The sequence below is a fragment of the Xyrauchen texanus genome, chromosome 24, assembly GCF_025860055.1.
Source record: "Xyrauchen texanus isolate HMW12.3.18 chromosome 24, RBS_HiC_50CHRs, whole genome shotgun sequence".
Classification (NCBI taxonomy): Eukaryota; Metazoa; Chordata; class Actinopteri; order Cypriniformes; family Catostomidae; genus Xyrauchen; species Xyrauchen texanus.
In genome coordinates, this window is record NC_068299.1 from 41,787,707 (window position 1) to 41,813,630 (window position 25,924).

At 38.0% G+C, this 25,924-nt stretch overlaps 1 protein-coding gene across 1 annotated transcript in view; it reads left to right on the forward strand.

Moving 5' to 3' along the window:
• Positions 1-22,401, forward strand: part of slc30a6 (solute carrier family 30 member 6) — a 49,114-nt gene extending 26,713 nt beyond the window's left edge. The window contains exons 5-15 of the mRNA XM_052090593.1: positions 9,499-9,541; positions 11,203-11,268; positions 17,751-17,831; positions 18,387-18,422; positions 19,137-19,231; positions 19,495-19,543; positions 19,638-19,757; positions 19,911-20,013; positions 20,131-20,178; positions 20,728-20,796; positions 21,047-22,401. Coding sequence (XP_051946553.1) covers positions 9,499-9,541; positions 11,203-11,268; positions 17,751-17,831; positions 18,387-18,422; positions 19,137-19,231; positions 19,495-19,543; positions 19,638-19,757; positions 19,911-20,013; positions 20,131-20,178; positions 20,728-20,796; positions 21,047-21,577 — 1,241 coding nt within the window. The 3' untranslated portion in view covers positions 21,578-22,401. The remainder of the gene's footprint in view (positions 1-9,498; positions 9,542-11,202; positions 11,269-17,750; positions 17,832-18,386; positions 18,423-19,136; positions 19,232-19,494; positions 19,544-19,637; positions 19,758-19,910; positions 20,014-20,130; positions 20,179-20,727; positions 20,797-21,046) is intronic.
• Positions 22,402-25,924: the final 3,523 nt, after the last annotated feature.

The following is a 25,924-nucleotide window of genomic DNA, read 5'->3' on the forward strand; positions in this document are numbered from 1 at the left end:
GAAATATAAAGTTGGGAATCATCGGCATAACAGTGTAAACGTATTCCATGATTCCTGATAATATCTCCCAGGGGAAGCATATACAAGGAGAAAAGAAGAGGTCCTAAACCGATCCCTGTGGCACTCCATATTTTACTTTTGTTTGATTTGACAAAACATTACACATACTAAGTGGTAGCTGTCTGATAAATAGGACCTAAACCATGCTAATGCAAGTCAATTAATGCCAACATAATTCTCTAGCCTATTCAAGAGAGTGTCGTGATCTATCATGTTGAAGGCAGCACTAAGATCTAAAAGCACTAGAAGAGAAATTCAGCCGTGATCAGATGATAAGAGCAAGACATTTGTAACTCTGATAATTGCAGTCTCTGTACTGTGGTGGAGCCTAAATCCTGACAAAAAGTGTTAATATATTCCATTTCTCTGTAGAAATGAACATAGTTGGGAGGACACTACCTTTTCTAGTATTTTCTACATAAATAGGAGATTTGAAATCGGTCTATAATCAGCCAATTCTCCAGGATCAAGTTGTGTCTTCTTAATAAGCTGTTTGTTAACTGCCATTTTAAAGTTTTTTGGGACATGTCCTAAGGATAGTGAGGAGTTAATAATATTAAGAAGCGCTTCTGAGATTACTGGGAATACCTGTTTTAAGAGCTTATTTGGTATTGTATCTGACATGTTGTGGCTTTAGATTTTTTGACCAATGACAGCGAAGGATTGAATTGCACGTGAGGAAAATTATGAGACACTGTTTTCTGAGGTGCTGTGACAGTTGATTGCATAATTCCAATTTTATTTCTGATTATTTAAATTTTACATCTGGTTCAGTCGATGCTTTATTCCTAACCAATTTAGCTACAGTTCTTAATAAACTCCTAGGTTTGTTGTGGTTATTTTCTTTGAGTTTGCTAAAATATGCTGACCTGGCAGCTTTTAGTGCCTGTTTGCAGCTACAGACATTATCCTTTCATATACATCTGGTGTACCATGGTGCGGGGCTTTTTTTCTTTAATCGAAGGGGGGTGACACTAACAAGAGTGCAAAAGAAGACTGTATTTATATTTTCTGTTATTACATCAAGTTCTAATAGACTTTTTGGCTTAATGAATATGTGAGATCATTCTGGGACATTATTAGTGAAGCTACCTTTAGAGGTCAAAAGAATAGTTCTATCTGAACGATAGCGTGGTGTATATTGAGTAACATTAGCTGATCTCAGCATACATGAGACGAGGTATTAATCTGAGATGACATCGCTCTGTAGTAGAATTTCAAATGTATCAACATCAACTCCATATGACAGAATTAAATCTAGCGTATGATTATGGCGATAAGTTTGTCCTGTTACATATTGTCTGACTCCAAGAGAGTTGAGAATATCGATAAATGCTAATCCCAATGTGTCATTTTCATTATCTATGTGAATGTTAAAGTCACCAACAATTAAAGCTCTATCTACAGTAACTACAAAATCTAATAACAAATTAGCAAATTCCCCAAGGAAATCAGAATAAGGCCCGGGTGATCTATACATTGTAGTAAGGACAAAAGACGACAAAGATTTGTTTATTTATACTTGACGGTGTCACATTAAGCATTATTAGTTCAAAAGACTTCCATTTATATCCTGTCCTCTGAGTAACACCAAAAACTTGTAAATAGTAGCAACACCTCCTCCTCGACCCTTCAAATGAGGCTCATGTTTATAACAGTAACCTGGGGGAGTAGATCCATTTAAATGAATATATTCATCCGGTTTAAGTCAGGTTTCGGTCAAACAGAGCGCATCCAAACTATGATCTGTAATAATTTCATTAACAATTAGTGCTTTGGTAGACAGAGATCTAATGTTTAGTAGCCCTATTTGTTGTTTATCTTTATTTTTTTATTTTTTTCAACAGACACAGTCTCTATGAGATATCTAGGTGATACTGTCTGTATGTGTTGTAGTTTATGTGACCTGTGTGATGTCTCAAGGCAGCTAGCAGATTTCTGGATTGAACAGTTTGTCTGCTTCCTGGCCTGGGCCCCAGTTAGTCAAATACTATCATTATTAAGACTATGAGCCAAATTACTAGAGAGGAGAGCAGCACCTTCTCTGGAGAGATGTTGTCTGTCTCTCTTTAGCAGGTCAGGTCTACCCCAAAAACTCTTCCAATTGTCTATAAATCTTATGCTACTCTCCGGACACCACTCCGACATCCAGCCATTCAGTGACACTTATCTTAATAATAATGAAAAACCTTGTCACTACAATGAGCCGGAAGGGGGCCAGAGTATATTACAGTGTCTGACAAGTTAACACCTTTTTAACATTATCTTTAGTGATCTCCGACTGTCAAAGCCGGACATCATTAGTGCTGACATGAATAACAATTTTAGAAAATGTACGTTTGGCATTAGCCAGCACTTGTAAATTTGATCCGATGTCAGATGCCCGAGCCACCGAAATGCATATAACAATAGTGGCTGGAGTCTCTTTCCCACATTCCTTACTATAGAATCACCAATTATTAAGGCTTTTTCAACATGATTCTCAGTGGGTGCATCACTGAGTGGGGAGAATCGATTTGAATCCCTAACAGGAATGGGAGAGTGGTGTCACTTTGCTGAGCGAGTATGCTGCACCGAGATGTCACCCAAATGCCCTGCTGCGGATGCTCTAAAGCTCTGTAATACCCTCATCCAAAACAGGATCCACCGGCTTCTCTTTGTCACCGACCTCCATTAGCGTTTGAATGCGTGTCTCTAACTCATTAACCTTCTTCGTCAGACTGACTAATTCCTTACATTTATTACATGTAAATCCCTCACTGCTGATGGAAGGAGCTATAGTAAACATGTGGCATGCAATGCAGGAAGAAATAACATGAGCGGATGCCACGACTTACCGCAATTGTTTGTTGTTGTTGTGGTTGCTATTTAGCGGCAAGGGGTTGAGATCGATGTTCCTAATCAGTAGACGTTTGAGATTGATGCAATAATCCATGTAAAACACAGTGAAGAAAATGAATGCACCCAGTCGTGACACGAGATGTAGACAAGCGGAAAAAGAAAAAAGAGAAATGTGTGTGGCAAAATACACACAGTTGAAACTGTAGAAAAGATTAAAAAAATAATTTTGTAACGTTGTCATGTACCACTGTATCTGTATGATTATCAGACACACTGGCTTGTAACGTGTCAGATCTCTCACCATGTATGCCCAGCCTAAGTCTTTTAGACCTGCTCATAGTTTGTCTTTTGATTTTTGGACTTTGTTGGTGGACAGATTTGGTCATGTTTAAAAGTATCAGGTGGTGTGAAATCACTTTCTGCATTGCTTTGTGGTTCCCATAGATTGTTTGATATGAATCTGCTGTGGTTAGTCTTTTAATTGACCACTGAATATGATTTTTTCTTTCTGAAATTTTTATATGACAGCAGAACACATTTTGCTTGTGAGGATGTTATTATCGCTCTCTTGTGCAGTTTGCTGTTTTGCATGAACAGCAGTCTTTGGATCGGCGGGGTTCTCAGTTTACCCTCCCGCAGCAGGCCAGACGCCCCTCTCATCTTGCCATTTCCTCCCTCCGAGATCCGTTTTCCCGCCAGGTGTTAGTTTGTAGTTTGTCAATAAAGCTTTTAGTTTACATATGGAGCAATCTATTGTTATTTTAATATGCCGCGTTGACAGACACCTGAGCCGTCCCGCTCGATATGTGTTATAGAACTCAATGACAGCTGAGTGCTGCAGTTTGCAAATCTTTCTTACCGAAAGTACCGGGCAGTAGAGAAAGGCGATACTCGCCCGGGGCTGCTGCCATTACAGCTTTGCTCGGAGGCTCCATAATGTTTTGCTTATGTTTCAGATAACCCGTCAGCAATGTAATGGTGCTCTGTTCTCACGGGAGCTAAAGTGAGATGGTGAAGGTCAGGGTATGAGTACGATCAGATGTGTTTTGATGCTCTGGTCTGTAGATGTTATTAAATATTCAACTAAAGATTCAGGCTTGGTTTACCACTGTGTCTTCATCTCTGCTTCTTTTTCATTGATTGGTCTGTAAACATACACAAGTCACCTTAATCTGCACACAATATGCTTCAAGGATTTGTTTCTTCTCTGTCCCCTATCTTTGATTTATTTATGCGTTACCCCATCTGTCTCTTCTGTCTTTAGTGAATAGGATACCAGTGCCGTCACGCCATGCTCTCCCCCAGTCCACATATTTCATTCGCCAAGATCTTTTTTTCTTTCTTTTGTTCTTTTTAGCTTTTTTGCTTGAAGAATAATGTTTCAATAAATTCATACTAAGACTGCCAATTGTTTTTACATTTGTCAAACTTGAGATAAAAATCCACATTTGAGTGCTAAAATGGTGCATTCAAATTGAAGATGGGTTCTTCAAGCAAGTACATTTGTTGCAATAGGCTGTATTTTATGTAAGCAGTAAACCAATTTAATAAATCACTGCGGCCACTCAGCACAACAGAGCAAATGGGAAAAAAAAACTGTGTTTACCGTTAATCAAGCGCTGAAACTTTGATGGGTGAAGAACAATCTGGAATCATGTGTAACCGTTACGTCAAGATCTCTTTGCAAAATAAATTACTTTTCGAATCTGGAGAGCAAATTGCTCTCCAAAAATTAGCAGGAATAAGTTTTGAAATTAAGGAATGCTAAGCTATAGAAAGTCAGATTTCTTTCATCAAATGATTATGTTTCCAGGAGTGTTGGTTATTCATGTTTTAAGATGTTATAGACATTACAGCTGATTTTCTGTAAAGCTGCTTTGGAACAATGTGTATTGGGAAAAGCACAAATAATAATAAAAAAAAACTACACAAAGAGGAAAAAACAATGTACGCGCATGAGGATGCAGGGTCACACAAGGTTGTTGTGTGATTGATGAAATCGATAATTATTGATAATGAAAATCATTGCCAACGAATTTCATTATCGGTTAGTTGGATAAATGCTGTGAGCACAGAGAAACTCCATCAGTGACGTCACTTTACAGCCCAGTGAAAATGTGTTGCATGATGAAAAATTGAAGCAGAAAAAAACATGACCCGTGATGTCCAGCACATGAGAGCACTTTATAAACGCTTCATAATAAGCATACAGTTTAATGTGATGTGGTTGCTGCTGCTGGTTCATTGGCAGAGTGATTGTGCCATTTTATTTTTTTAAGAGTTGTTTCTCTCCAGCACATAAATGGAAGTGGAGCGTAGTTCTAGCGGGAAGACCAGCAGGTGTACATCATCACATCATCAGCTGGGTAACTCCTAGCCAATCGCACGTAAGCCAATGCTTTATAAGTCCACTCACAATCGATCACATTGCTGTTTCGGTGTGCTAACACTGCAACCTCCACCTCCCCACCACCACCAGTTGAGCCCTGTCCCGCAGGGGGGTAGGCTCCTCGCCCCTGCCTCCTATCTCTGGCAGGACATGACGGTTCCGGGTACAACTCCCTCGGACTGCCGGACGGGGCCTACGCCAAAGAGAGAGACATCACCTCCCGTTTTACATCTATCAAATAAATGGCATCTCAAACTTCACTCAAGCCTGCATGTCTTCCCGATAGAACTAATATTTTATTGCTATTTTCTATGTTTTACAATGTATACATGTTATGAATTAAAAATCGGGCGTGTATTTCCGCATATTTCACTCAACTGTTTGTCATTACCACATGCAGGTGTCCGTTAAACTTCAGTGAGCAAGCGAGCATGCGTGTGCATTCGCATCAATCAAACCGACGAAAGAAAGGGAGAAAAATATTTTTTATTAAACCGTGCTTTGCAGTTCAGTAACCTTGCAACATCATGCATCTATTTCAGTTTCAATGTAATCATTTGTGCAGCTTTCACCAATGTCTCAGAGGTCAAGGTGTGGCGGTTTTTGAAGTGTTTTAGATAGTTTCTCATCATGTAAGCACATGTAATACAATGAGAACCGGGATGATACTTTTCAGCGTGAGACTGAATCTGCACTGCGTTTACAGATGATTGCATTATATTAAACCATATATAAGGTATAATAAAACTAAAGGTCCTGAAATTTGATAGTCCTGATAATGCCAAATGTAATGATTTCTGATTTCACCAGTAAATTTATACTATGGCAAACATTATTTTATTGTTTTACAAGTGAAGGAAATGAACTGTTTTGCATATGTCATGAAAGTAATAATATTTAAAAATTCAAACTTAACTATTCATGATTGAGGCTTTGTTCAAAGTTTTGTGAGACTATAGAATTGTGAATTTAGTACAGTAAATCAAGCCAAATCCTTACACCCTTTGTCAGTTCTGTTTTTTAATAATCACACTTTAATAAAAATCCAGGAAATAAAATTGTTATTTTCCCTATTAATCTAAGAAATAATCAAAGATGAATCGATTATCAAAATAATCATTAGTTGCAGCCTTAGAGTATACTCTACACATTAATGATAACAGGGGTCAGTTGCTTTTCTGGAGCAGTCTGTCAAAAATGTTCCTGTTGTGAGAAGAACAACCAGCCTGTAGTTCTAGAGGTAACTAGAAGCTCTATCACTGGGAACAAGACCGGAAGTCTTCCAGAGCAAAGATGTCTTCTTTACACTTTGAGAGAGAGACAGAACAGGTCTTGGTCGGCAGAGACAGACAGTCTGGCAGGAAGAGAGGAGATTGAGACTTGAGCTGTGCGGATTATTTCCTGACCAGCAAACTGGAGCTTCTAGTGACAGAAATCAGGGGTCAGACCAATGTCTCAGTCTGTTAACCTAGTGGTGGTAACAGGCAAGTGTTGAATGTCCACTGGATGGTTTGTATGCGAGGACGATGTGCTAGTTCTGATTTCAAAATTCTTCTTGAGTTCGGCAATTAAATTATTGAGTCTTGTTTATATATATATATATTAGGGCTGTCAATCGATTAAAAATGTTAATCAAATTATTTACATGGTGTCCCAATCATTTAATCGCATATACAAATATTTGCTGAGAAAGCCCCTCATATAACAATAATTCAATATATAATGATGAAATAATTATACATAGTTATCTTTAAATATAAAAAAATTATATATATTTATATTCAGATAATTAAAATGCATTACATTCTTAATCATTGATAAGACAAAACAAAAAGTGGCTTTAGAATACAATGTATTGTTTACTACCATGTTATTGATCATAAGTCAATCATTGGCATACAGTTCACAGCAATCATTACACAAGTGAATTTGTCAGACTGGAGATTTATTATGAGGGCTTGTTTAAGGACCCATCAATGTACACCTGCGTCAGACATGCTTGTGTAGTGTCGGTGCGTTGCGTAATAAACATAAAATGTTTCGATCACTTTGTCAAGTTAAATATAGTTTAATACTTAGAACACATCTTGAGATCCCTTATGTTTTGATAATGTTTTGAACTGTTTTGTGCTGTCTGGTTGTTTTCTTCACTGTATAAACTGCATTGCCACACAGCTGAAATTTAAATTACTGCCCTCTGGAGTAAACGGGTGGTACTACAAGCTTGCATTTCTTAGGAATCTTCCTTATTACAATATTACAATATTTAACACGTTAAATTGAACCGCCCTAAATTAGATATCTATATAGCACACACACACACAGTGCCTTGCAAAAGTATTCAAACCCTTTGCCAATTCTCTCATATTACCGAATTAGAAAAGGTGCACTGAAATTTCATTCTGATTGATATTTTATTTTAAAATACTGAAACTCAAAATCAATTATTGTTTGGTGACATTGTTTTTTTTTTTTTGTTGGGAAATATTTCTGAATACGAAACTGATATATCTTGCTTGTATAAGTATTCAACCCCCACAATGTCTACATTTGGTCTAGCCACCTTTTGCTGCAGTAACTGCTTTAAGTTTTTTGGGCTACATATGTACCATTTGCTCCAGGTTGTTCAGGTTGGTTGGGTGATGCTTGTGGACTGCAATTTTAAAATAGTGCCACAGATTCTCAATAGGATTGAGATCAGTACTTTGACTGGGCCACTTTAGGACATTTATCTTTTTGTTCTTGAGGCACTCCAATGTTAATTTGGCCTTGTGCTTGGGATCATTGTCATGTTGAAAGATGTATTTCCTCCTATTCTTCAGTTTTTTTAGTGGACTGAAGCAGGTTCTCTTGCAGTATTTCACTATATTTCGCTCCATCCATTCTTCCTTCAATTCTAACAAGATGCCCAGTCCCTGTTGATGAGAAGCATCCACACAGCATGATGCTGCCACCACCATACTTCACTGCAGGAACGGTGTGTCTTGAGGCATATGAAGTGTTCGGTTTGTGCCACACATAGCGCTTTGAGTTTTGGCCAAAAAGCTCAAAAGCCTTCTCCCACATCGTCACTCACATGCTTTCTGGCAAACTCCAGACGTGCTTTCAGATGGTACTTTTTGAGTAATGGCTTCTTTCTTCCACCCTCCCGTATAGGCCAGTGTTATGCAGTTCTCTTGATATGGTTGACTGGTGCACAATTACTCCACTCCCAGCCACTGAACTCTGTAGTTCCTTCAAAGTGATTGTTAGCCTCTCTGGCTTCTCTCACAAGTCTCCTTTTTGTTAGAGCGCTGAGTTTTGAGGGACAGCCTTTTCTTAGCAGTGCCTGGGTAGCAGCAGTGCTGCTTCCACTTCCTGATTATTGATCCAACTGTGCTCACTTGGATATACAAACATTTGGATATTATTTTGTACCCTTTCCCTGATTTATGCATTTTTATCTCTAACTGTGGGATGCTCTTTGGTCTTCATTTTCTTCAGATTCACAGCCTGACTAATGCCTTCAACAATGGGTTTTTAATCCAGAAAATGTGCAACTTTAATGATTCGCAGGTGGATGCCAATGATAAAGTAATTGTGTCTTCGTTAGGGCAACTCATTTCATCGGTGGAACATGGCAGCTTCCACAGCACAGGGGTTGAATACTTATGCAAGCAAGATATTTCAGTTTTTATTTATTTATTTATTTATTTTCCCCCAACATAAAACCAATGTCACCTAACAATAATACATTTTTTATGTTTTAAATAAAATATCAAACAGAATTACATTTCATTGCACCATTTGTAATTCAGTAATTTGAGATAATTAGTCAAAGGTCTGAATACTTGAAATCCAGTGGCTCCAGTCTCATTGACTGGCTGGAACACAACTTCCAGAGTCAGGGTAATATTGTACTGGTTTGTTTCAGTCCTCCGGGAAAAGTGTTGAGGAGGGTGTTTTCTTGATATGACTGTTTTGCAAAGATCACAAGGTTCAGTTTTCAAAAGATATTTAATTGCTCGGGCAGCTCTACTGTGCTTTGACAAGTTGAATTTTCTTCTTGCTCATTCTCTTCGACACTTTCCATTTAAGTGTGGAAGGTAGCTTGCTCTGACTTTGTGCTGCAAAGTTTAGCTCATTTTGTATATCATTTTGAAAATATCCATACATAATGCATGTTATGTATGTATGACAAAATTAATTTCAAATTTCTTCTTTTTCAGCCTTAACTGCATACACGTACCTCACCATCTTCGATCTCTTTAGGTAAGTGCCAGTCTCAATATAACCATAACAATATAACATGCCAATGTTCCTGTGTATGTATAACATATATATAGATACTGGTAGGCAGTGAACCCATCAATCGGAGGTTTCATTTCAGAGAGTTTAGAGCGGTTTAAAAGAAGCTGAGCAGCAGTATGGTGACATATGGCATCAACGTGGACACCAAGATACTAAGTGGCTTTGAATGTGTGACCTTTAACTTAGAAAGATTTGGTGGACGACTTGGCTTTGAAGAAGAGGAGCTCATTTACTATCGGGACGAAATGGAGTTTAAGGAAATGTTTATTTGAATAGAAAACACTTGTGAATAGTTCTGTTGTCACTATCAATGAGCATTGTGACTTACTGGCAACCAGAAAACACCATGAGAGCATCACACACAGCAGAGATGCGTTTAAAAATAAGAGAAATATATCTATTATAATCTTCAAAACCACTGTAGTGAGAAATCATTAGTATCTATGATTAGTTTACACTCTCTTGTGTTTTGTCGTGTCAGCAGCCATATCAACCTGCAGCTTTTGCCTGGTTACCCACTGAAACTAAGCAGGGTTGAGCCTGGCCAGTACCTGGATGTGAGATCTCTTGGGGAAAACTAATGTTGCTGCTGGAAGAGTTGTTAGTGAGGCCAGCAGGGGGTGCTTACCCTGCAGTCTGTGTGGCTCCTGATGCCCCAGTATAGTGATGGAGACACTATACTGTAAAAATGCACCATTTGTCGGATAAGATGTGAAACCGAGGCCCTGACTCTCTGTGGTCATTAAAAATCCCAAAGCACTTCTCGTAAAGTGTAGGGTTGTAACCCCTGTCCTGGCCAAATTCCATCATCGGCCCTTCTCAAATATGGCCTGCTAGTAATACCCCTCCATTAATTGGTAGTATCTTGCTACTCTCTCTTCTCCCAACAGCTGGTGTGTGGTGAGTACACTGGTACACTATGGCTGCTGTCGCATCATCCAGGTGGAGGCTGCACACTGGTGCTGGTTGAGATGAGTCCCCTGTACCTTGTGTGAAGCGCTTTGAGTGTAGTGTCAGAAACGCACTATATAAATGTAATGTTCGTTCATTCATTATTGTAACACATCACTAATTATTAAGTGATTGAAGGTTAAACTGTTATTAGTGGTACTTTGACAAACATATCTCTCTCATTTAAATTGTGGTTCTCACAAAATAGCTCTGGGCTGAGTGACCGATGAGAGCTTGAGAGCATCTGCAGTTGAGAGCTTGCTTGTTGGAAAGTGAAACTGGAAGTGCACATGATAGCTCAAACTGTCTATATTGCAACATCACATACACCCAGATTTGTATTTGCATTTTATATGTTGTTTAATTAGTTTTTACATCCTTTTGCAGCATATTTGTTCTCCATGTGTAAGTGTACAGCGAGTAAGAATTACTAATATTGTAATCTTTCTTGAAAATGGGCACCTCAATATTTATGCACTTGATTAGAGTCTGGTTGAAAGAATAACCTGTGTAACAGTTTAAAACAGCAACATGCCCTCACAAAGCTAAATAAGCAAAAGGAAGACTCCTGCTCAATGGTGTTTTATTTAAAATGTCAAATCTGTTTATATTCTATATTTTATGTGCCTCGACTTGATGTCTGTTTTGGTCTTGTTTGGTCGCACACTCAGTCTAATCACCTGTTTGCTGAGTTTCTGGGTGACTAAGAAGAAACCCAGTCAAGTCCACTCTTTTGGGTAAGAACCATTTTTATACACCTAGTTAATCTTTATGAATTTGTTTGAAATATTTGTTGAATTAGTTTGAAACATTCCATTCATTAACATTAGTTAATGCATTAGGTATAATGAACAAACAATATATATGTTTTACAGCATTTATTAATGCTATTTTAATGTTGGTTAATAAAATGCATTAACTAATGTTAACATATATCCAACTTTTGATTTTAAAGATGCATTAGCAATTAGCATATGGTGACATTTAATGCATTTATTAATATTGGCTAATGTTAAAGTATTGTTCGTGGTTAGTTAATATTAACTAATGTTGTTTACTAATTTTAACAAATGGAAACTTATTGTAAAGTGTTATAGTCCAAAGTAACTTACCAAACTTTAAACTTCAACATGAAGACATTTTGGGGATGCGCACTAATTTTCCTTGGCTGTTTCTCTGGTTTGCATGAAATTTGGTATGTATAATTTAGAGATGCTCCTGACAAAAAGTTATCAAAATAATTTGTATTCATTTTACCATTTATAAGATATAAGCCAAAATGTTCTTTGCTTGGCCTGTATCTTGTGAGTGCAATATCCAAACTTAACAAAAGTAAACTTGGATAACGCAACATTCTGAGGGCACATGCCAAATTTCTTTCATTTCCAATGATGGGGTGTATTAACTTAAAATCTTATTGTGCAACTTATGATCAAAGGAGAAATTTGACACCAAAACATCTGCATCCACATGATCTATTCAGTCCAGTTTGGCTAATTTGGTCTTTTTCTCTTCATATATTCTTGGACTCCTATAATTGCTGCTTGCAGCTACAGTTGAAGTCAGAGGTTTACATACACATAGGGCTGGGCGATATGGACCAAAATTCATATCTTAGTATTTTTAGGCTGAATGGCGATACACAATATAAAATCAGCAAAAAAGAAACGTACCTTTATCAGAAACCTGTATTTTAAAGATAATTTTGTAAAAATCCAAATAACTAAACAGATCTTTATTTTAAAGGGTTTTCATACTTGTTTAATGAACCATAAACAATTCATGAACACACACCTGTGAAACGGTTGTTAAGACACTAACAGCTTACAGACGGTAGGCAATTAAGTTCACAGTTATAAAAACTTAGAACACTAAAGAGAACTTCCTACTAACTCTAAAAGACACCAAAAGAAAGATGCTCCTGAGTCTCTGCTCATCTGTGTGAACGTGCCTTAGGCATGCTGCATGGAGGCTTGAGGACTGCAGATGTGGCCAGGGCAATAAATTGCAATGTCCGTACTGTGAGACACCTAAGACAGCGCTACAGGGAGACATGAAGGACAGCTGATCGTCCTCGCAGTGGCAGACCACGTGTAACGACACCTGCACAGGATCGGTACATCCGAATATCACACCTGCGGGACAGGTACAGGATGGCAACAATAACTGCCCGAGTTACACCAGGAATGCACAATCCCTCCATCAGTGCTCAGACTGTCCGCAATAGGCTGAGAGAGGCTGGACTGAGGGCTTGTAGGCCTTTTGTATGGCAGGTCCTAATCAACATCAACAACATTGCCTATGGGTACAGACCCACCTTCACTGGACTAGACAGGACAGGAAAAAAGTGCTCTTCACTGATGATTCGCAGTTTTGTCTCACCAGGGGTGAGAGAATGAGTGTTACACAGAGGCCTGTACTCCGGAGCGGGATCGATTTGGAGGTGGAGTGTCCGTCATGGTCTGGGGCGGTGTGTGACGGCATCATCGGACTGAGCTTGTTGTCATTGGAGACAATGTCAATGCTGTGCGTTACAGGGAAGACATCCTCCTCCCTCATGTGTTACCCTTCCTGCAAGCTCATCCTGACATGATCCTCCAGCATGACAATGCCACCAGCCATACTGCTCGTTCTGTGCGTGATTTCCTGCAAGACAGGAATGTCAGTGTTCTGCCATGGCCAGCAAAGAGCCGGATCTCGATCTCATTGAGCATGTCTGGGACCTGTTAAGTCGGAAGGTGTGTTCTTGGGCCATTCCCTTCAGAAATGTCCGGGAACTTTCAAGTGCCTTGGTTAAAGTGTGGTGTAACATTTCACAGCAAGAACTGGCAAATCTGGTGCAGTCCATGAGGAGGAGATGCACTGCAGTACTTAATGCAGCTGGTGCCACACCAGACACTTGAGTGTTACTTTTGATTTTGACCCCCCCCCCTTTGATCAGGGACACATTATTCCATTTCTGCTAGTCATGTGTCTGTGAAAATTGTTCAGTTTATGTCTTAGTTGTTGAATATTTACATGTTAAGTTTTCTGAAAATAAAAGCAGTTGAAAGTGAGAGGATGTTTCTTTCTTTTTTTTTTTTTGCTGAGTTTATATCTCTGTAGTTTCTACAAAGTCTGCTAAAAGTTCATTTGTAAGTCAAAGCCACATGTGAGATGGTAAATGAAGCTTGCATCATGCTTTGTTTTGAGCAGAAGACTTTTCGGGCTGTGAAGGCTTTGTAGCAGCAGCACAAAGTTGAATATATTACTGCAGGGAGGTTATTTTATGTCACATGTATGCATGGTAGTCAAATAAAGAAAAGCATCCATCACCATCTTTTACAGCAAGGGTGCTTACAGTTTTAAGTGATCTACTTTTCCATCAAGTTATTGCAGCAAGATCTACCATACACAATATTTATCACAATACCAAAATTTCAGTAGTCTTAGTGAAATCTGATGAATTTTTTTATTTATACAAGCTTCAATATCAACAAATAATAGCCTGCAACAACTAATTTGTTTATTATAAAATAATTCAGTTCTCAAGTTATTGTTCAAAAGTAGTAAACAGTCAGTAATAAAATAACAAAAGAATAGAAATGAATAGAAAACAATAAACACTATAGACCAAAAAAGTACAAATTAAGAAAGCAGTGCTTTTTAACAGCATCAAGTATTCAATTAAACATTCAGAATGATTTTGACATAAAATTACTACTTAAACTAAAACTACTACAATGTCTTCCTACTATGAATAACACTTTAATACTTTTATACAAGAGTTATACAAGTTATCCAGCCAAGAGCAGTGAGTGGTTTTGTCGTTTTCTTGTTATTGTTGTTTTATTAATATTAAGGATACACTAGACAGCGTCAGGTCTATTAGGTTACATTTCAACTTAAATGTCATACAATTGGATACAAATCGGCTTTCCCCCCAATGTTTACGTTCACCCATCACTTTCTGTGTTTACATGAGCACCTCACCAAGATGGGCATTTTGTATTTGACCATTCAGGCACGAATGTTATCATTACACACATGCATGTACAGCACGCCACACACACACACAAGCCGCCTGTCAGTCAAACAGCGCACAGCTGTTTTGCTGTTCATCTGATCTTTTTAAATCTAAACCATCTCCAAAAAATGTAACCACTGATTGTATTTTTACAATCAGTAAAAATCAGTTCACACTTCTTTGGCAGTGTGAACCAGTGCTGTCTGCTGGAGAACTTGAGTGAGTGGGGGCGGGGTTGCGCGGAGTGTGTTCAAACACTGGTACTAATAATACAGGAGCGTGACATGTAAATAAGCACAAACTCCAAAACTGTCATTCTCTGTGTGGTCAGAGCCGCTTCAACCAGTGGCGGAAGAGACCCAATCTGAGCGGGAGTCGAGACCGGTGCACTCTAACACGGAGACGCTTGTCCCTCACCCCCGCTGTCTGCAGCTCGCAACGTCATCATCATGATAAGATCAATCTTATGTGAAAAATAACAACAATAAAATGTGTGTGTATATATATATATATATATATATGTATGTATGTATGTATGTATGTATGTATATATATATATATATATATATATATATGTATATATATGTATGTATGTATATATATATATATATATATAGTTTTTGGATAGACAAGATTGACAAATGCTTATCAATAATACTCTTATGGCTAAAATGTTTACAGTGTTCAGTGGCTAAAATATCAATATGACTAAATGTTACTAAAATATGACTAAAATTTCAACAGTTTTCATTGACTAAAACTACATTAAAATGCCCAGATTTGTCTAACAAAACGACTAAAAACAATAAATAGAACTAGGATAAGGCTGACTAAATTTGATTACAACTAAAAAGGACATTTGACACAGGATTAAGACTAAATTAAAAAAACAGCTGACAAAATGAACACTAGTATTCAGTTTCCAGGTCATTAGGAGTGTATTAATGCAAAGCCAACGTTTACGTGATCTTAACGTCACTTTTTTGATCAGCATGGTAACACCTCTGCCTCATTTTGAGCCAGGAAAAACCCTGGTTATATGGCGATATTTTGGCTTTAAGATAACCGACATTGAGCAGAGAGAGGTACTGTGCAAAATTAAAGTTGCTACATTACGCGGCAACACGACAAATTTATATCAGCACCTGAAACAGCACAAAGTAGCAAAGTGGGATTTCAGAAAATAATCCACACACTGGACAAGAGGTACCAGCGATAAGTAGAACTTTTTAGAAAGAGGATTTGGAAATAAAAAAAAAAAACCACAAAGGCAACAACAACAGTTTTAGTGGCTTGAGTGAACCACACATTTATATCCAGTTTCCTTTTCAAAAGAGTTTATAGAAAGTACATGTTACATCCTGATTAAATGTCTGTTTGTTTGGACAATCTTATTTTCATTAAAATTTGTATGTTCTTATTTATTGTTCCATTTGATTTAGGTGTAATATTGAGAAAATAACACATTTGCAGTAATGCAAAGATATTTAATTTTGTAAAAATATTATTTTAATTTGAAAACACTGCATTTATAGTTGTTGTTGTTGTTGCTAGTTTGTATGTTTGAGTTGAGAAATACACATTTCAGCATTATCAGTAATCTATTTGTGCATTTTCCTTGATAACCAAGCAAGTTGACTCATGTTACCATTTGTTTATTATAGCGCAATATTAGCCTCAATAATCGCAATATGACATTTTCCCCAAATTGTGCAGCCCTACTGCCCAGCCCTACATACACTTTAGGCAAATAGCCAAATAGCTTCTGATAGGCTAATTGGAGTCAATTGGAGGTGTACCTGTGGATGTATTTTAAGGCGGACCTTCAAACTCTGTGCCTCTTTGCTTGACATCATAGGAAAATCAATAGAAATCAGCCTCAGGAAAAAAAAGACCTCTGAAAATTATTGTGGACCTCCACAAGTCTGGTTCATCCTTGGGAGCAATTTCCAAATGCCTGAAGGTACCACATTCATCTGTTCAAACAATAGTACGCAAGTATAAACGCCATGGGACCATGCAGCCATCATATCTTTCAGGAAGGAGATGCATTCTATCTCCTAGAGATGAACGTAGTTTGGTGCGAAAAGTGCAAATCAATCCCAGAACAACAGCAAAGGACCAAAGATGCTGGAGGAATCAGGTAGACAAGTATCTATATCCACAGTAAAACGAGTGCTATATTGACATAACCTGAAAGGCTGCTCGGCAAGGAAGAAGCCACTGCTCCAAAACCACCATAAAAAAGCCAGACTACAGTTTGAAAGTGCACATGGGGACAAAGATTTTACTTTTTGGAGAAATGTCCTCAGGTCTGATTAAACAGAAATTGAAATGTTTGGCCATAATGAACATCATTATGTTTGGAGAAAAAAAAGTGATGCTTGTGAGCTGATGAACACCATCTCAACTGTGAAGCATGGGGATGGCAGCATCATGTTGTGGGGGTGCTTTGCTGCAGGAGGGACTGGTGCACTTCTCAAAATAGGAAGGAAAATTATGTGGATATATTGAAGCAACATCTCAAGACATCAGCCAGGAAGTTGAAGCTCATCACAAATGGGTCTTCCAAATGGACAATGACCCCAAGCACACCTCCAAAGTTGTGGCAAAATGGCTGAAGGACAACAAAGTCAAGGTATTGGAGTGGCCATCACAAAGCACTGACCTTAACCCGATAGAATATTTGTGAGCAGAACTTAACAACAAAATGTTTGACCCAAGATAATCAATTTAAAGGCAATGATACCAAATACTAACTAAGTGTATGTAAACTTCTGACCCACTGGGAATGTGATGAAAGAAATAAAAGCTGGAATAAATACATCTCTCTAACTGACCTAAGACGGGGAATGTTTACTACGATTAAATTTCAGGAATTGTGAAAAACGGTGTATGTAAACATCTGACTTCAACTGTATATATACATATATATATATATATATATATATATATATATATATATATATATATATATATTCTTATTATTAATTTTAGGGTGTGTCCAAAAATATTCTAGCACTTCCAATGATTTAAAAATTTGAGTTACTTTGGTGTGCTTGACCCTTTGCAGGTATGTTTTTACATTATAATTTAGTTGTTAGTGTCGGATGTTTTTGGGGGTGTTGTGGTATCCGGTTTGAGCATTTTCAACTGCTGACAGTGTATGTGTGTTTTTTGACTCAGTGTTTGTTGTGTGTATTGTGGTATCAGGTTCGAGCGTTTTGAAGTGCTGGCAGTGTTTGCATCTACAGTGCTGGTACAGTTGGGTGCTCTCTTCATCCTGAAGGAAAGGTGAGATCCAGAAATCTGTGTGTCATCACCTTCAGTGCTTTTGACCTCACATTCACTACACACGAGTGACAATATTAGGATTCATGAAGATGATTTTCATCAAAGTGATGTGGCACTGTTGAGCTTTCTTTTGGCTCATTCTAAACACTGGTTTAACATAGTCCTGGTTTGTCTTGTTCCATGTTTCACACTGTTCATGTTTTACCCTGGGTTAGTCATTAATAACATGATTGAGGTTTCAGGATTTCACACTATGCATGTCGACCGTGGGTTAATGCTGTTCAGTGTATATTGTTGTTCTGTTGGCCATAACATCATTTCAAACTGTTAACCTTTGGCACTGCAATCCATGGTTAGCACCGCAAAAGTGGTGTGAAATGTTGCTTAATCCAGGGTAAAAGTGGCCTTAACTCAGGGTTTAGTGTTGTGTGAAAAGCCCTTATGGGACTTAGAGTTATAACTCAATAAAAGAGATCAAACTATCTCAGTTTTTGTGTAGTTGGTCTGTTGTGTGCAGTAACTGGTATGATTAATGTTCTGTTGTCTTTCTCTCAGTGTTGAGCGTTTTGTGGAGCAACCAGAAGTGCACACGTGAGTGTAACAAATACTGAACACAGACACAAACTCCCACTAGATTTCTTGATACGATACAGTAGCCTCACAATGTGATTCAATTAAAAACAAAGAGTGCCCACTAATGTTTCACTTAAACTTATTGAAGGATTCAACATCAATTAAATGTATTTTAAATCTTAAATTAACATTTTCAACAAAAAGCAGAGTTCTATAATAAAGTAACTTGAACAACAGCACTGCTTTTCTTATAGATTGTCATCTCACATTACCAGCTTATCCTACAGTATGTGTGCATGTCTGTTTATGGTCTGAAAATCAAAAGCAGAGAGTAACGCCAGTTTCTTAATGCCCGAGTATTCTTAGTTTTTCTGTGTTCTGGATCAGATTGCACCCGGTCAACCGCATTAAACTCTTTGGAGCCAGTACTGATGCATTAGATGCATGCTCACTACGACTGCTTTGTGATGCTCTTTTAGTACGGTCAACAGCACAGACAAGTCTTCATGTCCAGAAAATCAGGGTTGGCTGTTCACAGGCTTTGTGTCACACTTACTGTGCTCTGAGCAATCGGCAATGCACACAAATACAGAATCGAGAATGTCTCTCTCTGAACACGTGCACACACAGTATAACACACAGACTCTCTCTGTCAGGAATAACAATGATCAATGTGTGTTAATGACATGATCAGATGGGCTGTGGAATTTCTCATGTGTTGTTGTTGTTTAGGGGTCGTCTGCTTGTGGGAACATTTGTGGCTTTATTTTTTAATCTGCTTACTCTGCTCTCGGTCAAGAACAAGCCTTTCGTCTTTGTGTCTGAAGGTAAGGTCATTTCTGGTAGCATTTTACCAATGGTGTGGTTTGTTTGGTCTCTTAACACAGTGGGATGTGCACATGCTCAGGATATATAAGAGCTGTTCAGGTCTGACCTGGGTCATGTAGCCTACCATTCCCGTACGTCACTGTCTGCACTGTAAAATAAAGGCTAAAAGTTCATAACTGCGTTCAGTTAAAGTTTTGTGTAGGTGTAACAGTGTCAGTGTGATGGCAGTGTACAGACACTCACTGTTTGTGTGTGCGTTTAGCTGCGAGCACCAGCTGGCTTCAGGAGCACGTCGCTGATCTCAGCCGAAGGTACCATGTGCTTTTCAATCCATCAGTCATCAAATGCATGATAAATGATGAATGAATATCAATGAGGGAGACATGTGTAAATGTTTGCTTGCAGTTTGTGCGGCCTCATCCCGGCATTGAGCAGCGTTCTCTTGCCCAGAATGAACCCATTTGTGCTGATCAACCTCGCTGGAGCGTTTGCTCTGGGCATCACATACATGCTCATCGAAATCAAGTGAGGACACAACACTTCAACACATAGCTTATCTCTATATGAAACCACAATAAAACCCACTGTTAGAAAATACTCCATTTCTAGAGTAAGAGTTACATCGAGACCTTCGAGCTCATATGTAGCCTGTGAGCAGTAATTGTTGTTGTTGTGCAGTAATTACAATGCAATGGACACAGCATCTGCAGTCGCGATTGCTCTCATGACGTTCGGTACCATGTACCCCATGAGTGTGTACAGCGGTAAAGTGCTGCTTCAGGTACGTCAAAAACATGACTGTTAAACAGCCACATGATCTTGACTGTGAGGTCTTGACTACAGATCTGAAGATGCCAGAATTACCCAATTGAATTTTAAAGATGTTTTTCCCCTGCAGACAACGCCCTCTCATCTGATTGGTCAGCTTGATAAACTGCTCAGAGAGGTGAGTTAAGATGCATTTAATGGAATCTCTTGATTCGTGTCTGTTTCATTTCCATACTGTACATTTGTGTGTGTTACACAGGCAGCTAGTCAGAATGAGTAATCTGCGTTAAAAACACGCTACACGTAACGCAATATCCTAAAGTGTTAAAGCGCAAGGAATAATTCACAACAGTAGCCCATAATTCAGTAGACTCCTAATGTGAGATGATTACAGTTTTCTCATGTTATTTAATGTTACATATTAAACATTTTCATCTTTAATATGTTTCATACATGTTTAAATCATTCAAAGCAGTTTATAAATTTTTCAAAATATTTGAATATTTGGTCGAAGATTGGTCCGTTACTATATATTTTTTTTTTTTAATCATTATGCTCCCTAAAAATATTTGTCATCTAAAACGCTGTTTTAGTCACTGTGAAATCAAATAAATGAATGAATATGACATGATGAAATATTCAGTGTAAAGTTTAAATGCCAAATCGCTAATTGTAAGAATGAACACTTCCATCCGCTGAACTTGATGACTGATGGTTGATCTTTCAGGTGTCTACACTGGATGGAGTTCTTGAAGTGAGGAATGAGCACTTCTGGACCATTGGCTTCGGATCTCTGGTGTGTAGATGATTATCTAATCTGTGACAACCTCCTGGAGACTTTTTGTTCAGACTTTACACTCTTCTGTTGTTTACCACAAGAAATACCTACAACATAAGTAGTAGCAACAAAATACAAGAAGCTCGATCTTTCTGCTCTTGATATTCAAGACCTTACCTCTCTTCCGTGTGTGTGTGTGTGTGTGTGTGTGTGTGTGTGTGTGTGTGTGTGTGTGTGTGTGTGTGTGTGTGTGTGTGTGTGTACACAGGCTGGTTCCGTTCATGTGCGCATTCGCAGGGACGCGGATGAGCAGATGGTTTTGGCTCATGTGACAAATCGTCTGACCACGCTGGTGTCAACTCTGACTGTTCAGATCTTTAAAGAGGACCGGAAGCGTCTCTCACTGACCACCAGCGCTCTCACGAGCGGATCTCTCAGTCTGTCCGAGTATGTGAGTGCCTCGACCTCCAAACATGCCGAGACAAACCCGGCCACGTCTACACCCGCAAAGCAGAGCAGCCCTCCGCCCGAGTTCTCCTTCAATACGCCCGGACGGCACATTCAGCCTGTCGTGTTTCACGAGGCGCATCAGCACAGGCCCTATAATGCACCCCTTACCTATGGGACGTCACTGTACAGCAGCGCGCTCCAGCAGGGATTCACGCACCCCACTGGTGCTCCCGGGATGAGGCTGGGCTTCGGGATCCCGTCTGTTCAGGGGTACAGGACTCTGAGTTCAGCACCCCACAGATACAGCAGCAGTCTGCAGCCGTCACACACTGACCAACACAGACCCTGATCACATGATCTGATCACCCTGAGCTCATGTTACTCTATTCATTTTAATGGGACCAAGAGCAGAAGTTATGGATGGTTTTCCTGTATTCATTATGTATTAAACTGATATCTTTCATCATTATTTCATCTTAAGAGAAGTTGAATGAATCTTATGTTACACTATGAATTACTTCACCAAACATCTGTTATTTTCTGCTTTAGCAAATACAAAACACATTTTATTAAATCGTATTTCCATACACAAATAACCTTGTGGTTGAAGTACTGAAAATAGCTAAATACACAAAAACAATATCACTGCATTCTGAAGAAAATATTACGTTGATTTTGCTATGATTCTCCTGATCTTTCTGATATTCCGCTGATGGAGAATTGTACAGTTCGTCCAATAGTTATTTGTTCATTCTAAACTTAGCCTCACTTTTCAAATATAAAAATATAAAAAATGACCGAGACTTTCATGTTAATGAACATATTACTTTAGCAATCACATCAAGCTTTATTATTCAACATATCTTTCAATGCAATTAAAAAATGATTGGATGTTGTAAACGTTTTATTCATTTGAAGTAGTGCTGCAGCTGATTATTTTGATAATTGATTCATCTGTCCATTATCTCTGAGAGGATGAGGCTATACATTGTGTACAGAAAGGTTTACACAACAAGACAATTTTGTCCACTCCATTATAAATGTCAAAAAACCAAAGCACAATTGAAGTGTTACCTGCTAAGAGCAACAGGTGTCTGTAGTCTAATGTGTTTATTCAATAAATAAAAGAGCTGTTATAATCCCTGGACAGCTACTGTTGTTATAAAACATGTTTGCATAACTCACATTTAAAGGTTATTTTTCTGCATTGGCAACGTTTTACTCCTAAAGAAATGAAGTCATTTTGAAACCCATGTATAAAATCCTGAGCTCTCCCATGAGATGAAGACTCCAGACATTTTCTTATAAAAGCATGTTTATTGTACATGGAGAGGGTCCCCTGATGTTAGGATCACATGACCAGCCAAATTAATCTCATTTTGTAAATGATTTTTAATAATGCTTCATCCACTCCGCTAAGATTGCTGAGTGCACCTTTAAACCTAAATTTGATGTTCAACATCAAATTACTGACGTAAACTGCAGTCAAGACAAATGGGTTTGTGAAATGGACATACACGTATGACTTCGAATTCAAAACATTTATATAGTAAATGGAGTTAAAATATGCATTCCTGTTGACTATCACATAATTTACAACCAAAAATCCAACGTTTGTATAAAACATCGATTCGCTTTTGGCACCTGCAAAGTTCCACTTGTGGCATTGATTCAAATTTAGAGAAGTACAGACAAATTTCAGTGCGATCAAGCTGGTCAATTCACCAACCACCCCAATGGAAATGAAATATACTTATCTACTTTAAATAGTTTAAGGAGTTTAAGGCATAGTCCATGGCTTGGTGTGTGTATTAAACGATTTTAACATGACATGCAGGCAACCACCTGACACGAAGCTGAGAGTGGTTGCCTCCGTGGAGAGCGTTTAAATTGTTTAACACACACCTAGCTGTGGATTATCCCACTTATACCATGGTCACATGCCAGCATTTACAAGTTAAAGCTGTCCTTGATTTTTGCAGCGCACATTTTGATTGGAAGAACAAAAATAACGGATAACTTCCTTATATATGTATATATATATACACGGGGTTGGGAGGGTTACTTTTGAAATGTATTCCTCTACAGATTACAGAATACATGCAGTAAAATGTAATTTTTAAGTATTCCGTTAGATTACTCAAGGTCAGTAACATATTCTAAATACTTTGGATTACTTCTTCAGCAGTGGTAGATTTTTTCACTTGTTTTGACTATAAAAACTCTTCCAGTACAGTGAGACAAAATACACGTTTAAAATAGATTCTCCAAAAAACCTAAATATCTTATGCAGTGTTGTTTCTAAAACGAGATCAATCAAAGTGATCTTGTTTTAAGGATTTTTAGATATTTTTACAGGAAATCAATACAAAAATTATTATCAGGAATATGATTTTTGCCCTAATATCAAAGGTCTTACTAGAAAAAAGAAATCATGTTCTAACGTGAATTTTCTTAATACAAAATATGATCGTGTCTTGTAACGTGCATATAAAATGACTAGATATAGCATTTTAGCTTAGTGTAATGCTGACAATTTACACAAGGTTTATTTCTATTTCTTCTGCTCCAAACTTACTTCAAACTTACTTCTCTGTCTGCTCGTATGAATGTAACACATCATAAGAAAGTGTTTCACCGCTGTTCAAATGCACTTTAGATCACATCATTTATATGTATAAATGTCTTCCATCTGAAAGGACTAAATATTAAATGACAACAAATTAGAATAAAATTCAAAGCAATCTCTTCAGTAATCAAAATATTTTTTAATGTAATTGTATTCTAGTTACCAATTATTTAAATTGTAACTGTAGTGGAATACAGTTACTTATATTTTGTATTTTAAATTCATAATCTCATTACATGTTTTTCACATTTAATTGACTATATCAAATTCCCAGTGGGTCATAAGTTTACATTTGTTAGTATTTGGTATCATTGCCTTAAAATTGATTATCTTGGGTCAAACATTTTGTTGTTAAGTTCTGCCCACAAATATTCTATAAAATTGAGGTCAGGGCTTTGTGCTGTGCAGGTTAACTGTGCCTTTAAGCAGCTTGGAAAATTCCAGAACAGTATGTCAATCCTTTAGGCAATTAGCTTATTAGATTTTGATAGGAGGTGTACTGAATTGGAGGTGTACCTGTGGATGCATTTTAAGGCCTACCTTCAAACTCTGTGCCTCTTTGCTTGACATCATGGGAAAATCAAAAGAAATCAACCAAGACCTCAGAAAAAATTGTGGACCTCAACAAGTCTGGTTCATCCTTAGGAGCAATTTCCAAATGCCTGAAGGTACCACATTCATCTGTACAAACAATAGTAAGCAAGTATAAACACCATGGGACCACGCAGCCACCATACCGCTCAGGAAGGAGATGCATTCTATCTCCTAGAGATGAACGTAGATTGGTGCAAAAAGTGTAAATCAATCCCAGAACAACAGAAAAGGACCTTGTAAATGTCTTAAGGGACAACAAAGTCAAGGTATTGGAGTGGCCATCACAAAGCACTGACCTCAACCCGATAGAATATTTGTGGGCAGAACTGAAAAAGTATGTGTGAGCATGGAGGACTACAAACCTGAATCAGTTACACCAGTTCTGTCTGGAGGAATGGGACAAAATTCCAGCAACTTATTGTGAGAAGCTTGTAGAAGGATACCCAAAATATTTGGCTCAAGTTAAACAATTTAAAGTCAATGCTACCAAATACTAACTAAGTGTGTGTAAACGTCTGACCCACTGGGAATGTGATGAAAGAATTAAAAGCTGAAATAAATCATTCTCTTTACAATTATTCTGACATTTCACATTCTTAAAATAAAGTAGTGATCCTAACTGACCTAAGACAGGGAATGTTTTCAACGATTAAATGTCAGGAATTGAGAAAAACTGAGTTTAAATGTATTTGGCTAATGTGTACGTAAACTTCTGACATCAACCTTGTGTGTGTGTGTGTGTGTGTGTGTGTGTGTGTGTGTGTGTGTGTACACACACACACACAACTGTATATACAGACAGGTCCATAAATATTGGGACATCGACACAATTCTAATCTTTTTGGCTCTATACACCACCACAATGGATTTGAAATGAAACTAACAAGATGTGCTTTAACTGCAGACTTTCAGCTTTAATTTGAGGGTATTTACATCCAAATCAGGTGAACGGTGTAGGAATTACAACAGTTTGTATATGTGCCTCCCACTTTTTAAGGGACCAAAAGTAAAGCGACAGATTAACAATCATAAATCAAACTTTGACTTTTTAATATTTGGTTGCAAATCCTTTGCAGTCAATTACAGCCTGAAGTCTGGAATGCATAGACATCACCAGACGCTGGGTTTCATCCCTGGTGATGCTCTGCCAGGCCTCTACTGCAACTGTCTTCAGTTCCTGCTTGTTCTTGGGGCATTTTCCCTTCAGTTTTGTCTTCAGCAAGTGAAATGCATGCTCAATCGGATTCAGGTCAGGTGATTGACTTGGCCATTGCATAACATTCCACATCTTTAACTTAAAAAACTCTTTGGTTGCTTTTGTAGTATGCTTCGGGTCATTGTCCATCTGTACTGTGAAGCGCCGTCCAATGAGTTCTGAAGCAGATAATATTGCCCGAAACACTTCAGAATTCATCCTGCTGATTTTGTCAGCAGTCACATCATCAATAAATACAAGAGAACCAGTTCCATTGG